General features: G+C 41.6%; 1 protein-coding gene across 1 annotated transcript; it reads right to left on the bottom strand.

Annotated features, from left to right (window-relative positions):
- LOC311094790 (uncharacterized protein) lies at positions 1–2,133 on the bottom strand. The gene is made up of 3 exons (XM_084132967.1): positions 2,057–2,133; positions 288–980; positions 1–158 (listed from the first exon to the last, which is right to left on the bottom strand). Exon 2 carries the CDS (start codon positions 964–966, stop codon positions 376–378), a length of 591 nt encoding a protein of 196 aa, XP_083989093.1. The 5' UTR covers positions 967–980; positions 2,057–2,133; the 3' UTR covers positions 1–158; positions 288–375.
- Between the last annotated feature and the right edge of the window lie 11,078 nt (positions 2,134–13,211).

Here is a 13,211-nt window from a genome sequence, read left to right as displayed (position 1 = left end):
TTCATTGCATCCAGCTGTTCCTTTAGCTTTTGGCCTTCCAGTATTTCCCTGGCTGAATCCCGTAGGAACTTGCTGGCCTCTGTGACCCGATTGCCCTTTACTAGTTCTTCAATCGTCACAATCAGGTCCAACTGAAAGATGCCGAAACCAGTCGCACCCTGTATAGAAAGAAAGTCACAATCACAAAATCACTGTCTAACATATCAGGGCAATGCAGTGAATATTTAATATTGTTCATTTTTAGCAATTTTCTTAAAATGGGATGCTTGAGAACAGAAAGCTGATACCTCTGATCCTGCTTCAGCAGCTTTAATGCCAATGAGTTCGATGTTCTTCACCATTTCTTTGGCCGACACATTCAGGCTACTCGTGATCTCAGGGGAAATGATCGAGTCCCAGAGCTTGGCAAATAAAGTCCGAGGCCTCGGCTGGAGCCAGTCCACCAGGTGTCATGTGACGAAAGAACGTGGCCCTATTGAAACTTCTGAGAAAGTCTAGGGGTACGTGAGTATTACTCCTTCTGGCCAGAGCACACATAAGTAGAGTGGTGACCTCACAGTCCAACTCATCAGCATGAGCCCCGAGCGGCGCTTCTCCACACCTGTCCTTCTGATCTCGCAGTAGCTTCTGAATGCTCGTGCCAGCCTCTTCATCTTCCTTAATTAACTCAGTAGCTTTTTTAAAGGTACTGCTGGACAAACTTGCCTCTACCAATGCGGAAGTGACGCCGACTGCAGAGCCCGCTACAGCCAATAGAGGGCTGGCCAGACCTCCTGTTAAGATAGTGGCAAGCAGTGCTCCAGATATTGAGAGCACAGATGTGGCAGCTCCGCCCCCCAGAGCGATGTTGCTGCCCTGATGAACATCTTCCAGCTTTTGCGCCAGTTTCTCCAGCTCTCTTGCACAGTGTTTTCGGTTCTCCAGCCAGCGGAAGAGCGAATCACATAACACATCTGCTTCCTCCATGATTAGAGCAGGATCTGTGAAGAGAGAAAATTACATATATTTCTTCAAATGGCACAATATATCATCTAAAGTTTATAGTAATGCATGCCTGATGTCATTTAATTCTACAGGTTAGTAATTCTACAGAGCAGTAGATTTTGCTCTGAGCCACATAGACACAAAATCATTCAAGATTCGCAAAATGCTCTACAACCAGAATACTGTACTCAGACAACAATTAGAAAAGTCTATTTAGGAAATTAGCAATCTAATTAGGAAAAGTAAACTAGTTTAAGAATTTGAAGCACGATAAAGAGTTAAAGTAGACAGGAGAATAAACAAGTAGTCAAAAAAAAAGTTCAAATCAGCCAAGGGTGGATATAAAAATATACGTGTCACGATTCATGGATTCATTGACTCGCCCTCGCTATGTGAATGCGTGTTGTATGAATAGGCGCGGCTCATCAGCACGGCTCGTTATCGCTGATGAGCTAATCAGCGCCAGCTGTTTTGAATGAGAATGTCCTATATATTGTTTGTCACCTCGTCTTGTCTTTGTCAGATGGTTGTGGAGGTTCTCAGGCTCAGTCTTTTCTCCTCGCTCCAGTTCCTGTGTTCCTGTTCTGTGATTCTTCTGCCTGTTCTGAGGATCAGTTGCAGTTCGTCCGTTTGCTGTCTGCCCACTGAGTCCTGCGTTGCCGAGACTGTTATCTGCTGTCTGCCTGCTATCTGAACCTGCACTACCTCTATACTTTTGTGTTAATAAACACCAGTATTCACTTGCTATTGAATCCTTGACTGTTCCTTTCGAGCCATGACAATACGGTGATGTTTGACATTTAGGAATATCCAGCTAAAGTTCTAAAATCAGTGAAGCTTCTAGTTAATCTAAAACAAAAAGTGTCGGCAGAGCAGATATATCAGGGCAGACTTCAGTACTTTCACTGAGATCATGAAACAAACAATCGCAAACTGAGGTTTTGTTGCTTTTACTTTCATTTTTAAAACTGTTGAAAAATGTACTTGCGTGTCTACTGTATCAGAGAAGTAATCACTCTTCAAACGCCAGCAGATTTGACTGAAATACAGCAAACACTTCTTAACAACTTACAAGTTAAAGCACAAGTTTGTGTCTCGATGTCCTCTGCATATGTTTGAGAGTATGAGGATGTCTGAGCTGGGCGGAGGAAGGGCAGAAAAACTGTGTAGGGGCTTTTTTTAGAGCTAGATCTAATTCAGAAACTGAAACTATTCTCTTCTGGTTTGCTTGTGTTCTTTGTGCTCTAATTAGGACCCAAGCCTTGAAAGGGTGAAGGCCGTTTTGTTTTTCTAAGGATTATTATTATTATTATTATTATTATGGCCCAAGCGCGGCTGGGCTGAAGCTAGTACCCGTGCGTGGGGGAATCGGCAGCGCTGGGTCCGAAAACTTGGTCCATATATCAACAGGCATGAAAACTCCTCACCTTTCGGCGAAATTCGCCGTTTTAAAACCAAAATGGGTCACCTACGTGATTTGTGCAGATCCGATGAGAAAATATTTATTTGGGGGGGGGGGGTAAATTTATATTTACCCGCTATAAAGTTACCATAAACTTTGCAGCTTTAAAAAACAATCATCATTCCTAATGCCAAAACCTGACAGCCAATACGAGTCTGAGTAACGTTAGGGCAGAAATGTTTTCAAAGTCTTTTACACCGCGAGTCTGACAACTGGACACACTGCCGAACAAAGAACCGCACGTCGGAAAGCAAGCCTGAGGTACGTTAGCTTACAATGTTAACTGTCCTGTCAGATACAGACAGCGATGTTGCCAATGTCATTATTTTTAATTTTGACATAGAAGTGGGCGGGATAATATCGCGAGCGGGCGCGGGCGCCGTGAGCTCTGCCTCTGAGCGAGCAGGAACGAGTAACAGTGAGTTGTCGTCGAAAAAGATGGATAACGCTAAAAAGCTGTCAGGGGCTAAAAATAGAAAAAGAAAGAGAGGAAATGAGATGGCATGTCAACTGATGCGACAGCAGCTAAATAAGTGGATGGTGAAAGGCTACAGGTAGGATTTTGTTTTGTGTAACGTCCAGGCATGTAGGCTAATGCCATCGGGACTACCGGGAGATTCCTGGTGGGCCGACATGCTTTTTGGGCCGATGCATCTCTCATACTTTTTTGTTTTGTTTTTTTGTCTTAACGCCCCATAAAACTCGTACATCGGCGGCCCATTCGTTTTGTTTTGCTTATTTGGCGGCGCTGGGTTAGACAGTGCATAATTAGTGTGTAATACATTGGTCAAAAAAAAGTCAGCGCTAGTTTTTTTTTCTGACACCCGATGAAACACGTTGATCAGCGGCCCATTGGTTCTTTTCTTGATTGACACTGGGCTAGCCCAGTCACATCTTTAATGTGAAGTATAGAAATATACTCTTTCAAGTATAGAAATTAGTACAAAACTAATTATGAAAGTTTCCTTTATTTTTCAGTGCATTTGTTTTACAATATATGGCTATTACTATCATGGGATTAATATTATAACTATTATTGTAGTAGTAATGTAGACAGATACTGTAACTAAAAGAGTTTTTAATTTTTCTTTGTTTAATTTGCACCAGATTGATGAATTTAACATTAAAAAGCACAAAATTTTCTTAAGGGGGAGCATGCCCCCGAACCCCCCTAGAGTGGCAGAGGTCTACTCACCACAGTGATCCAAAAAATCCTGCGAGAAACACTGGTATTACTATGCCAATGCAGCTTACAGCTTTTTTGGGGGGATTCATCACTGTGGAGTATAGTTCAGTTCTATTAATAAGTGAGAATTTTGTACTTATTTCCTTTTTTGGAATTTTTCGTTTTTTGTACACCTTTTTTACCCCTGACCTGTTTTCATGCCTGTATCAAACACACTTGCACATTGTCGGGAATTGTGATGAGTGTACCTTCATTGTAAATTCCCTGGGCGAAGAAAAAACTAGAACAAATAAGCTTGAGATTAATTTGGATGATTTATTTGTAGCAAATCTTCAGAAAAGAGACGAAGCAAAGAAGAAACGACGAAGACAGAAGACGGGAAGTTCCTCCTCAGGAGACAACCGTTTCCAAAGCAAGAGATGCGAATAATTAGACAAGAGCGATTGAATATAAGGTTGATGAAACTTAGAAAACAATCAATTGATGACAAACATTTTTGGAAAATTGTTTGAAATATAGAATGGACAAACTAGTGGAGGGTGTGGACTTTCATTAGAAACTTGACACCGCCTGCTGAGTTTGTTTCTGGTAAATCATGAAGAAAATGTGATGGGTAACTCATATATACTGATAAATGTACTTTTTACATATAACATGTTGCTTAAAGGGATACTTCAGGATTTAGCATTAAGCTTTGTATCAGTAGAAAACCTGTAGTATTTTTGAATGACCATGCTTTCCACTCTCATATCCCCCTGAGACGAGAGATTTATGTGTTTTTAATCTAGAAAAAATCCGCCGATGACGCAAAAATCGTAATTTTGCGTCATCTGAGGATTGTTTGTCCAGAGGCGAGAGAGTCCAGCCAGTAGGAGCTGTCCCGCATGTCCTCAACCCGCCCATAGAGGGTGGGATCTCACTCACAGAATGCACACATAGTGTCAGCCGTCTTTCTTTGGAAGCTAAGCTATCGGGCTCTTGCTCTGTGGAGAAAGCTGAGTAGTAGGGGTTACCATCCTCTTTTTCCCGGACATGTCCGGCCATCGAGATCGTCCAAAATGTCCAGGATTCAGCTTTTGCGTTCTGCAGTCGCCATTCATTGTTTACATGCACACCTTTAGTTTCAGTCTCACTGAATTCATTCCGATTGGTGAATCTGATGTAGTGTTTACATGAACGCTAAACAAGTGATCGGTTGATGTGCGTTTTAGCATTGCTAAGAAGATTCCCGCTCCTCCGTGAGAGATACGAGACCGGTGCGTCTCAGTAATGACGCCACCGGCCTCGTGCCGTTATCCCGCGGCCGTCAGCCTCGTCCTGCTCGCCACAGTAAACATGATGAATGGCGACTGTAGAACGCAAAAGCCGAATCCCAGACATTTTGTGTGATCTCAAAATCCCAGGCAGACTCACGGAGACTCACTAGTAGCCTAGCCTTGTTGTTTAACTGCACTCTAACCGGTAGGCGTGGCGTGGGAGTGGCTTCGTAGAGCAGCGAAGCAAGTGCATTCTGGGAGTTGTTGTTTTTCATCCACATGAGCCAAAAATACATTTTCTGGCTTTTCTCAGTCTAGAAAGCTCCAAATTCAAAACTAATTTCACATTTCTACTACATAAATGACCCATTTTAAATACACATTCATCTTTCCAGAGGTGAAGTATTCCTATAAGAGAGATTACTAAACTGCTGATAAGCCGCAAGTGTGTTTCGGTAAAAGAGGATATGAAGCATCCGAGACAAATATAACTTCTGCTTTGCTGATAAATATGTATATGTTACAAGTATGAAGGCAAGGAATTGTTGTCATGAAACCTCCAGCAAAAGGAGGTCAGACAAGCTCAGGAGGTCAGACAAGCTCAGGAGGTCAGCTATTGTCCTCGCTGCTTATCTCGGCTCCTATCCCCCACTCTGCCACATTAGGAAGACTGTTCCAGAGTTTTGGTGCTAAATAGGAGAAGGATCTACCGCCAGCAGTCGATTTAGATATTCTAGGTATTATCAACTGTATCAACTTGAGTTAAACTAGTCAGAAATACAGATAAGAATTTGAAGGAAGATAAAGAGTTAAAGTAGAAAAACTTCTGCTTTGCTGATAAATATGTATGTTACAAGTGTGAAGGCAAGGAATTGTTGTCCTGAAGCCTCCAGCAAGAGGAGGTCGAGCTCAGGTCTGTGAAACCCGAGGGGGAGAAGCTGACTGTTGCTGTATGACTGTTTTACCAAATGCTGTATTTTGGAATGGAAATCTTAGTCATTTAAGGAGAATATAAACACAACAACATATTAGTCTGAAACTCAGTACATAGATCTCATCGGGCCGAGCAACTTCCTCACACATTTGAAGCATGATAAAGAGTTAAAGTAGACAGGAGAATAAACAAAGTAGTCAAAAAAATAAAAGAGTTCAAATCAGCCAAGTGTGGATATAAAGAATATAATGTGATGTTTGACATTTGGGAAAATTCAACTGAAGTCCTAAAAAAGTCTTGTTCAGTGAAGATTCTAGTAAATATTAAAAAAAAACCTGACAACTTACAAGTTAAAGCACAAGTTTGTGTCTCAATGTCCTCTGCATATGTTTGAGAGTATGAGGATGTCTGAGCTGGGCGGAAGAAGGGCAGAAAAACAGTGTAGGGGCTTTTTTTAGAGCTAGATCTAATTCAGAAACTGAAACTATTCTCTTCTGGTTTGCTTGTGTTCTTTGTGCCCTAATTAGGACCCAAGCCCTGAAAGGGTGAAGGCCCTTTTGTTTTTCTGAGGATTATTATTATTATTCATTTTATTATGAGGGCCCAAGCGTGGCTGGGCTGAAGCTAGTACCCGTGCGTGACAGGGGGAATCGACAGCGCTGGGTCCGAAAACTTGGTCCATATATCAAACACACTTGCACATTGTCAGGAATTGTGATGAGTGTACCTTCATTGTAAATTCCCTGGGCAATTTTTTATATCAGCTGTGCATTCTGTTAATTTAGTGAATTGGTAAGTTTCGTTAGGTTTTGAAGAAATATACAGCTGAGTATCATCAGCATAACAGTGAAAACTAATGCCATGCTTCCTAATGATATCTCCTAATGGTAGCATGTGTGTGTGTGTGTGTGTGTGTGTGTGTGTGTGTGTGTGTGTGTGTGTGTGTGTGTGTGTGTGTGTGTAGCATGTACAGAGTGAACAGCAGCGGTCCTAGTACTGAGCCTTGAGGTACGCCATACTGAACTTGTGATCGATGAGACATAATTAATAATTATAATTAGTTACATTTATATAGCGCTTTTTCTGAGACCTCAAAGCGCTTTACATAGAAGGGGGGAATCCCCTCAACCACCACCAATGTGCAGCATCCACCTGGATGATGCGACGGCAGCCATATTGCGCCAGAACGCCCACCACACACCAGCTTATTGGTGGAGAGGAGACAGTGATGAAACCAATCAGTATATGGGGATGATTAGGAGGCCATGATGGACAGAGGCCAAGGGGCAAATTTGGCCAGGATGCCGGGGTTACACCCCTACTCTTTTTCGAAGGACATCCTGGGATTTTTAATGACCACAGAGAGTCAGGACCTCGGTTTAACGTCTCATCCGAAGGACATCTCTTCATTTACTGCTACAAACTGATAACGGTCAGATAAGTGTGGTTTGCGTGATTTAAACCATGCTAATGCAATTCCACTAATGCCAACATAATTTTTATAATTAAAGTGTAATATAAACAAGTGTCTCGTCCTCCTATAATCCTCCTTTCTCTGTGTGTGTGAAGTGGAGCAGGACAACGGCCCACCAGCGCTGGTTTCAGACTCTAAGCTGGGGAACAATAGTCCAACAAAGGTGGGGAAAAAGGGAAGAAAAGGGGGAAGGAAGAAAAAGAGAAGGGGAAGAAGAGAAAGAAAAAATTAAAAAAAGAAAGGGGGAAATGTGATGTTCAGAAATATGTCTTCCTCAGCATAGGTCTTATGATACATTTTCTGGTTTCTTCGTGCGGGAAAATCATGCATTTATATTACACTGTTTTCTATTGCAGGTGCTCACCGAGACCGGGGTTCGAATCCAGCTAAAGCCAACTTTTTGTAATTTTTATTTTTTAATTAAATAAGCATTCTTTTTGGATGCATACTGTTCCAGTGTTAATAAAATATACATATGTAATTTGTTTGTTGTGTTTTATTGATATTCTTTCATGAAAAATAATGTTATTTGCATTATTATGCAATAAACAAAGATGCAACCCATTAAATAGTAACTAACAGGCTGAAAAATGTCTGTCACAAGAATAACAAAATGTACAAATTATATTTTTATAAACAAATGTTATATTGTTGCAGTGTACTGATAAAATGTTGTAATAAAGTTAAAGTAAATAAGCTAATTGCATTCATTGAATGCATACTGTTCCAGTGTTAATAAAATATACATATGTAATTTGTTTGTTGTGTTTTTTGATATTCTTTCATAAAAAATATAATTACCAATGGAACAGTGTTATTATTTAGTAGTTGTTGTATTACTATTGATCTGATTAAGTAGTTTTTTAGGTTACATTCAAACAAGACACTTGCAAATCTGTTATTTGTAATGAAAAAAGATGCAACCCATTAAATGGTAACTAATATGCTGAAAATGTCTGTCACAAGAATAACAAAATGTACAAATTATCTTTTTATATACAAATGTTATATTGTTGCAGTGTACTTATGAAATAGTGTTATATGAAGGTAAAAGTCAAAAAGCAATGACTTGCCAATTTGTTTTTATTTTACAATCATGCCAACAGAACAGTAGTGAATATTAAAATGTTAAATAACGTTTTAAAAATGAATAAATAAAATAAAAAACAAGAAATAAAAAGTTAAATAAAATGTTAAATAACGTTTAAAAAAACATATAAAAACATAAATTAAAATGTTAAATAATATTCAACACAAGTATTATCAATTGTGAACTATTTAAACAACTGTTAAAACACACAATATACACGATACTATATACACAAAAATATCTACATTATTTGGAAAAGGTTCTCCACATTTCCTCTAGCCACTCCTCTTTTGAAAGCGTCTCGGTCTGTGGGCAGTGCACCACTACACCCTGCCCCTGTGCTGGCTATGTCCTGTTGCACTTGTTCTGAATTGCCCACATTTTTTACAAGTGTTGGCCTCAACAGTTCTCCTGTAGGGTCTCTTGGGCATGGCGTCTGGATTGGCAGCTGGTGCAGCGGGTAAGCGGGTGCCCTGTACAGCTGTAGGTTGTAACAGTGGCTGTATCACGTGCATTCCCTGGACCATTGGGATTCTCTGGAACATTGGGATTCCCTGGACCATTGGGATTCCCTGAAACATTGGCACACCCTGGAACATTGGCACACCCTGGAAACCTGGTGCTACTGGCATAAGTACGGTTGGCACCGTCTGCAGTGATGCTCCAGGTGCTGATGGTGTCAGCAACATCTGACTCTGCGCTGGTGCCTTGGGTCTGAGTCGCCCAACAGAAGTCTGCCTCTGCTTTGCCTGACCAGCTGTGCTCTCTGGTAGCTTGTACTGGTACTGCTCCCCTGGTTGTTCTAGCCCAGTCCGTAGACGTTTGGCAACCTGGAGAGGTTCATGAGCTTCAGGGAGGGGCTGAGGCAACTGAATGCCCTGAAGCAGCACAGACAGCTCCGTCTGAATCAGCGTGTTCTGGTTAACCTCCACCAGCTGCATGGATGTTCCTCCCATCACCAAGATGTTGCCCAGCACAAGCTGCCTTATCCTGCGATAGTCTTGCAGGATCAGAGACCATCTCGACAGGGATCCCTTGCCTTTTCTTTTGGGGCTTGGGTGGACAGTGCAAAGTCTGATGAAGATGGTCTCCACCAGACGGCAACAGTCAGGCCACTGAGCAGGAGTGCACACATCTGGTGGTGCTCTCGACTCCAGGGTGAGTGGACCTCTTGGGTACTTTGAAGCCTCCACTCAGCAGTCTCTTGCGGCATCGACTGCCATACACCACCCGTTCCTTGTCCCGGTCGTCCAGGTTCTGCCAAAGAGCGATTATGGTGTTGGCTTCTGGTTGGTCAGGCTGAGGGCTGTGTGGGCCCGGAGATCCACCAGATATTCTGCCAGCTGGTCCACATGTTGATAACCCGGGACATTTTGGTAGTCAACAGCCTATTAAAAAACACAAACACGCAATACAATTATTACATCACATCTGTCTAATGCATCATTCCATAACTGATTGTGTTGTTTTCCTGTTTATCACCGTAAAGCTTCTTTAACACAATCTGTATAGTACAAAGCAGAGAGCGCCGTTCTTGAGTATTTGAACGATATAATGTATAATATTTTTCTGTGTATTACCACCCTGTTATTTATACAGATTGAAATAAGCACAGTTAGAATAGAAAAATGTGTGGGAAGGTATTGCTAGAATTTGAGTATATTGTAATTCAACAGGAACCTTTTAAAATGACTTAAAATCAAAACTAGTCTGCACATAGATTGTAAGAGAAAGTGTTTATTAACAGTAATGAAGGTTACACTTGAAATGGCTACAAAGCAGATGTATGATGAGATGACTTAATTAATAATACGTGTATAATTAAATGTGCATAAGTGGAATATTACCTGAGAGATACAGAATGAAAGACGTAGCTTCAATAGCCAGTTGAAAAAGATCAAGAGAGATGCCATGACGGACGTGAGTGTCCTTTAACCAATAATGGCAGAGCCCAATTAGAGAGGAAGAGGAGAATACGAGAGCAGAGCCCAGAGAAGAAAGAGAGATCACACAGGTTACATTGTTCTTTCACCATTTTACTTGATCATGTGACTAAACCCACCTGAGACGGTGAAACTGACCAATAAGCAGACTACAGTCGCCCCTGTACAGCTGGCAGGTAGGTGTAAAAACATACCAGCCATTTCCACTGAACTTAAACCTTTATACTTCAAAATGTATATTGAAATTCTTTTTAAAAAATGTTATTACCTTTGACAAACTTGGTATTATTTTAGATGAAGTGGGCTGGGCTGGGAGCTGACGCTGACTCTGCTCCATGACCTCCAGTGCTGGTCCAGTAGCGGCAGACTGTTGTTCCACAACCCTTGGTGCTTGTCCACTAGAGGCTGTGGCCTGCTTAAGACAACCACAAAAATACATAGGCTACAATCATTTTTGAACGAGAAGAATATGTTCAGTATATTATTTTTTTTAAAATACAAGTTACATCTTCACATTATTACCTTTTGAGTGTGAAAACCACACATGCACTTTGGGACCTCTAGGAGCAAGGTCGTCTGGCCGCGAGACTGCATCGGACATAAACTTCCCTCGTCCACTTCACGAAGTGGAACACACTTCAAAATGGCGGCAGGGATTCCCCCGAGGGGAAGTGCTTAGGGGAGTTCGCAAGTTCGTGTCTAAAACTGGAGTGGATGCCATTTTATGCCAATTCATGTTTTCTCCTGTGTTATATGAGATATATCTCTGGGTAAACTTCAAAAACGTGAATCAGTGAAAACGCTGACGGCGTGCACATGCATATTACGTGTTGTTCAGTCTATAGGTGTGCGTGTTAGAATATATATGTGCCAGGCGCGTAGTCTTTCTTTGACATCGCCAGACTTTACTATTGGTCCGGCTGCATAATACAGAATTTTTAGTTGTTTCCGCGGATCCGTGTGAACTGCAATCATTTTGACAACGTTTGATCTGTACAGAGGCAGAGGGAAGGAGGCCTTCACAGAGGAGAGACTAGAGGACACTTCAGGACTGCGCTGTCGTCGTGTCCAGTGTGTGTGTGTGTGTGTCCAGGCGCAGGTCCTTCATCAGGTCTGGAGTGTGTGTGTGTGTGTGTGTGTGTGTGTGTGTGTGTGTGTGTGTGTGTGTGTGTGTGTGTGTGTGTGTGTGTGTGTGTGTGTGTGTGTGTGTGTGTGTGTCAGTGTTGTAGTCGAGTCACCAACTGTCGAGTCCGAGTAGAGTCTCGAGTCCCCGTGTTCGAGTCCGAGTCCAAGTCCGAGTCACCAAAGAAGAGACCGAGTCGAGTCCGAGTCGAGTCACCATTACCTGAGTTCGAGTCCGAGTCGAGTCATCAATGTTGAATCTGTTATATTTCAGATTCTTCCTGCGCCATACCTGACTTCCTGTTTCGAATGCGCATGCGTCGCGTCTGAACGCGTTGTTGTCTTTGGAACTCCATCGATTGATTTATAATTCTTGATTTCTCTTTAAACTCACTTACAACGAACATTTTCTATTTTTCCTCACCTCATAGTTACAACGCGGACTGTTGAGCAGACGCGTCTCAAGCCTAGTGATCCAACGTCGGATACTCTTATAGGTTACTCCTGTGGATCACGGCTGAACGCGTCTTCTCCACACTCACTTACAAACAAACATTTTTTTGCCTATCGTGCGTCTACTCTACACCTGTACCACTAAAAAGACGGATTATATCCAAGACTTCAGTCATAAATTAGTATTAATATTGATAGCATCACTGGTAGCGTCGTTGCTAACTTAACTTACTGTCCATCTGTTAAAATGGCGAATATATCAGATGTAAGTAGTCTACCTTTTGGTGCAGGTGAGGACACATTTGAGCTAACGTTACACGCGTTGCAGTCTGAGCTGGAAGCTGTTGAGAAACAGATCCACGACCTTTTAGTGCAGGGGTGGGCAAACTTTTTGGCTCAAGGGCCACACTGGGTTTTAAAATTTGACAGAGGGCCGGTGTTGTGCCGAATTTCGACCCCCTGCCAAATTATTACCCCCCTAGTATTGGTAGGTTTAGGATTAGTTGTGGGGGAGGGGTAGGATTAGGGGTGGGGTTAGGATTAGGCAATCAGGTACTGACTTCAAGGAGGGGGGTAATAATTTGGCAGGGGGTCGAAATTCGGCACAACACCTGCCCAGTAGCAGATTATGAAACACGATCTCATGAAAGTGCGTATCTATACCACGAATTTTATTTATCGTGCCATTTATATGCCAAAAATGTTTTTTTGCGTGCATATCTACGCACTGTAAACCCCTTGGTTAGGATTAGGGGTGCGGAGTGCGTGCCTATTACACGCCATAAAGTGCGCATCATATGCACGCGAAAACTGCGTATCATAAGCACTACAAATACAATTCGTGGTATTCGCACTTTCATGAGATCGGGCTGAGCAAACACATTTAGGTTGTGGCAACGTCTGCGCGAAATTGACTGCGCGAATGTGAGAGACGACATTCTGACAATACATTTTTTATGCTAACTTAGATATCGCCCATTTAGCATGTTATGTTTTGAGGTTAATTTTTAATTAGTCAGATGTTAGATAATTATAGCCTATACTTTTTAAATATTGTTTATCCTTATTATTATTTAATGGGCCTAACAGTAAATTAGAAACAAAACACCTACAAGTGTACACTTAGAAGAGTAAAAATGACAGAAGGTTACGTTAATTCAACTTTATTAAAACTGCACATGGCAATCAATTTGCACTTCCAAAAGTCATGCATTTGTGGGGAAAAAACGAAATAAACGAATATATACATTTATTTTAAGTATAATAAAATAAAACATAAAAAGCAAAGGCAGATCAGAACATTTAAT

The sequence above is a fragment of the Abramis brama genome (assembly GCF_963993115.1).
Source record: "Abramis brama genome assembly, chromosome: 13".
Classification (NCBI taxonomy): Eukaryota; Metazoa; Chordata; class Actinopteri; order Cypriniformes; family Leuciscidae; genus Abramis; species Abramis brama.
Note: the sequence above shows the minus strand (reverse complement) of the source record. Positions and strands in the feature narration are given on the sequence as shown.